We start from the raw sequence: 4,477 nt of genomic DNA, 5'->3' as shown, positions 1-4,477 counted from the left end.
TCCGTGAGTGCCCGGGACTCTGAGCCGGGGCCTCGCAGGCCTGAGCCCTCCGTGAGCGCCCGGGACTCTGAGCCGGGGCCTCGCAGGCCTGAGCCCACCGTGAGCGCCCAGGACTCTGAGCCGGGACCCTGAGACGCGATGTGGGAGGGACAGGACCGAGGCAACTCTGCCTCCCTGTGCTTTTGTCCACGTGTGACTCGCTCCGTCCCAGAGCTCCGGCTGCTCCCTCTCCCGAGGACACACAGCCTGGTCCAGTGTGAGCCCCTGTGGCACAGCTGGCTGGACCGGGGCCGCTGCCAGCTCAGGGCAGCCCCCTGGGGTGAGGCTGGGCCCGGGGCTAATGGACTGGTACCTCCAGAATGCTGACACTCCCTGCCCCGGCGTCCCAGCCCCAGGACGCCCCCGCCCCCCCCCGTATGCGGGGGCCATGTCCCTGGTCCTTGCCAGGCGCTGGGCCTGGCACCTGGGGACCGGAGGAAAAGACAGTTGGGTGCATGTCCACATGTACACCCAGACATAGCGCAGGCGCTGGTCCCAGAGAGGTCGGGGCGGCCCGCTTGACCTCTTTCCTGACCCCCACCCTAGAGTCCGGACTTTCCCCCGGGACTCCCCGCTGGGCCGGGACACCGTGCGTGCACTCATGTACTACGCCCTCAAAGTCTGGAGCGACATCACACCCTTGAACTTCCACGAGGTGGCCGGCAACGCTGCCGACATCCAGATCGACTTCTCCAGGGCTGAGCACGAGGACCGCTACCCCTTCGACGGCCCGGGAGGCACCGTGGCCCACGCCTTCTTCCCCGGGGACCACCGCGCCGCGGGAGACGCACACTTCGACGATGACGAGACCTGGACCTTTCGCTCCTCAGGTAGGTGTGTGCGTGGGGCTGACGCGCCCCTGCCCGCCCACAGCCCGATGCCACGCAGGCAGGACGCCACAGCTCTGCGGGAGGAGAGGCAGACGGGGCCCAACACAGCCCCCCGGGCTGCGGCGTAGGCAGTGCGGGCCTGGGGGTCCCGAGACCTGCTGTGCCCCGTTTTGTTCTGGTGGTGCCCGTGCCACGGGCCTCACCCGTCCGTGGATGGCACTGCTCCACACTGCCTGCCCAGCTCACCTTTGACCCAGGGCCCCGGTGTCGGCCCCGGCCGCCTCCCCGACACGAGAGTATAGGCCCCCGGGGGGACGGACTGCGGCCAGGGGAGGCGCTGGCCGCCGCCTCACGGCCGCTGTCCCCAGACTCCCACGGGATGGACCTGTTTGCGGTGGCCGTCCACGAGTTCGGCCACGCCATCGGGCTGAGCCACGTGGCCGCCTCCAGCTCCATCATGCAGCCTTACTACCGAGGCCCCGTGGGGGACCCCCTGCGCTACGGGCTGCCCTATGAGGACCGGGTGCGCGCCTGGCAGCTGTACGGTGAGCCTGGCGCCCGCGGGGGACGCGCCCCTGGCGGCCACACACGGTGGGCGCTCGGCCTGGGCCTCTCTGTGTACAGGGGTCTTGCTCCCTGCCCTGTTCCAGGAGGGGGGGAAGGGGGGACCGCGGCTGGCCTGGCATGTACCCCTAGCTCCCAGGGCCTCTGCATTGCTGGGTGTGCTGGCCGGGCTACCCCACTGAGAGCCGGGGCCGGGGCCAGGCTTGGTTCTGTGGGGTCCCCGGGGAGGGGCGGGCGGGCGGGCGGGCGGGGGGCCTTTCCACTTTTGTCTCCTGGTCCCCACAGGTGTACGTGAGTCCGTGTCCCCCACGGCACAGCTTGACACTCCGGAGCCTGAGGAGCCCCCCTTGCTGCCAGAGCCCCCTGAAAACCGCTCCAGCACCCCGTAAGCCAGAGCCCCACAGCCGGGCCCAGCTGCGCAAAGCCTCACTGGGTGCCGGCTGGACCTGCACGTGCCCTGTTCCCCCCACTGCACCCCTGCACACCCCTTCCTCCTCCACAGAACACGCCCCCTTCTCCTCCACAGAACACGCTCACCATCCTGAAGACCCGCACATGCCCTGTTCCTCCCCCACTCTCCCTCCCCCCCACTGCACACCCCTGCATGCCCTCTCCTCCTCCCCAGAACACGCCCCCTCCTCCTCCCCGGTGCACTCACCATCCTGAAGACCAGACCGCATGTGCCCTGATCCCCCCCCCCCCCCCCCCCCCCCCCCCCCCCCCCCCCCCCCCCATGCACACCCCCTCCTCCTCCCCAGCACATGCTCACCATCCTGAAGACACGCACGTGCCCTGTTCCCCCCCACGCACCCCTGCATGCCCCCTCCCCCGCAGCGTTGCTACCATTCCTTTTCTGGGCTGTGTTGGGAACCTGGAGTTGGGTCCCAGGCTCCCATTCAGCACCACCGTGGTGTACAGAACCCAGACCGCCCCTGGGGGTCTCCAGCTGTGGTGCACTGCTGTGTGCCGAGGTTAGACCTGCCCATGGTGTGCATGCTGCACTGTGTGCCGAGATTAGATCTGCCTGCAGTGTGCCAAGGTTAGACCTGCCCACGGTGCACCGAGGTTAGAGCTGCCCGCGGTGTGCCAAGGTTAGACCTGCCTGCGGTGCACCGAGGTTAGACCTGCCCATGGTGTGCATGCTGCACTGTGTGCCGAGGTTAGACCTGCCCGCGGTGCACCGAGGTTAGAGCTGCCCGCAGTGTGCCGAGGTTAGACCTGCCCGCAGTGTGCCAAGGTTAGACCTGCCCGCGGTGTACCAAGGTTAGACCTGCCCGCGGTGCACCAAGGTTAGACCTGCCTGCGGTGCACCGAGGTTAGAGCTGCCCACAGTGTGCCGAGGTTAGACCTGCTTGTGGTGTGCTGAGGTTAGAGCTGCCCGCAGTGTGCCGAGGTTAGACCTGCCCGCGGTGCACTGAGGTTAGACCTGCCCACAGTGTGCATGCTGCTCTGTGTGCAGGGGTTGGACCTCTATTGCTTGGGAAGTGGCAGGAGGTTCTGGTTCTGGCTCATCTCTCTCCACTGACTGCTGTCTGGCCAAGCCCATGAGAGTTATCCACACCTGAGGTTCTGGGTTCGGGACCCCTGACCCCAGTGCTGGCTCTGTGCCCACAGGCTGAGGACGGACGTGCCTCACAGGTGCACTGCGCACTTCGATGCTGTGGCCCAGATCCGCGGGGAAGCCTTCTTCTTCAAAGGTAATGCAGGGTCCAGGGGCAGGGGGTCAGATCTCGGAGGGCTGGGGGGGTTGGAGGGGGGAGGGGGAGGGAAAGGGGAACCAGGGCAGACCTCAGAGGGACGGCCCGCCCCCAGCCACTTCCCGTCTGCCCCTCAGGCCTTGGAGGGACGGGGATGGGGGGGACGGCCCGCCCCCAGCCACTTCCCGTCTGCCCCTCAGGCAAGTACTTCTGGCGCCTGACAAGGGACCGGCACCTGGTGTCCCTGCGGCCGGCTCAGATGCACCGCTTCTGGCGAGGCCTGCCGCTGCACCTGGACAGCGTGGACGCCGTGTACGAGCGCACCAGTGACCACAAGATCGTGTTCTTCAAAGGTGGGTGCCCCAGGCCTCGCCCTCCACCAGCTACGCCCCCGTGGCTTTCACCGGCCCACAGACCTGCCCCCACCCTCCAGCCCTGCACGGGGCAGACCTGCCCCCACCCTCCAGCCCTGCACGGGGCAGACCTGCTCCCACCCTCCAGCCCTGCACGGGCGCAGACCTGCCCCCACCCTCCAGCCCTGCACGGGCGCAGACCTGCCCCCACCCTCCAGCCCTGCCCGGGGCAGACCTGCCCCCACCCTCCAGCCCTGCACGGGTGCAGACCTGCCCCCACCCTCCAGCCCTGCACAGGCGCAGACCTGCCCCCACCCTCCAGCCCTGCACGGCGCAGACCTGCCCCCACCCTCCAGCCCTGCACGGGGCAGACCTGCCCCCACCCTCCAGCCCTGCACGGGCGCAGACCTGCCCCCACCCTCCAGCCCTGCACCGGGCAGCGCGGTGCCATGCTCTTGGCTTGTGTGTGTTGGGCAACGACTGTGGACCGCCCACGCTGAGGCGGCCCGCAGGCTCACAGTGGGCACAGACGGAATCTGTCCTTGGGGCGGAGTCCCGACGGGCCTCCAGGGCCAGGAGGAGGAGCAGTGGAGGGGCTGCCACGCAGGCCGCAGGCCGCCTCCCAGGTCTAGGAGCACAGACACACACAGCCACACCGAGCCAGCCTCTTCCTTTTTAAGGCTAAATAACATTTATGTGGTCAGGCACTGCTGGCTCACGCCTGTCATCCTGGCTACTCAGGAGGCTGAGATCCGAGGATCACGGTTCAAAGCCAGCCCGGGCAGGAAAGGCCGTGAGACTCTGATCTCCAATTAACCACTCAAAAACTGGAAGTGGCGCTGTGGCTCAAGTGGTAGAGCGCTAGCCTTGAGCTGAAGAGCTGAGGGACAGCGCCCAGGCCCAGAGTTCAAGCCCCATGGAGGGGTAGGGGGAGCCACGAAGGAGGTGTAGAAACTGGAAAATAGACAATCAAATTTCAGCGAGTGTGCTCATG

The 4,477-nt window shown here is 67.7% G+C and overlaps 1 protein-coding gene across 1 annotated transcript in view; it reads left to right on the top strand.

The window, feature by feature from the left end:
- Positions 1-4,477, top strand: part of Mmp17 (matrix metallopeptidase 17 (membrane-inserted)) — a 17,777-nt gene that overhangs the window by 10,789 nt on the left and 2,511 nt on the right. The window contains exons 6-10 of the mRNA XM_013023035.1: positions 586-869; positions 1,238-1,414; positions 1,719-1,818; positions 3,048-3,130; positions 3,331-3,483. Coding sequence (XP_012878489.1) covers positions 586-869; positions 1,238-1,414; positions 1,719-1,818; positions 3,048-3,130; positions 3,331-3,483 — 797 coding nt within the window. The remainder of the gene's footprint in view (positions 1-585; positions 870-1,237; positions 1,415-1,718; positions 1,819-3,047; positions 3,131-3,330; positions 3,484-4,477) is intronic.

Source organism: Dipodomys ordii, unplaced genomic scaffold (assembly GCF_000151885.1).
Source record: "Dipodomys ordii isolate 6190 unplaced genomic scaffold, Dord_2.0 Scaffold66, whole genome shotgun sequence".
Lineage (NCBI taxonomy): Eukaryota > Metazoa > Chordata > Mammalia > Rodentia > Heteromyidae > Dipodomys > Dipodomys ordii.
The sequence above is the reverse complement of the archived record's forward strand: the minus strand, read 5'-3'. Positions and strand labels throughout refer to the sequence as shown.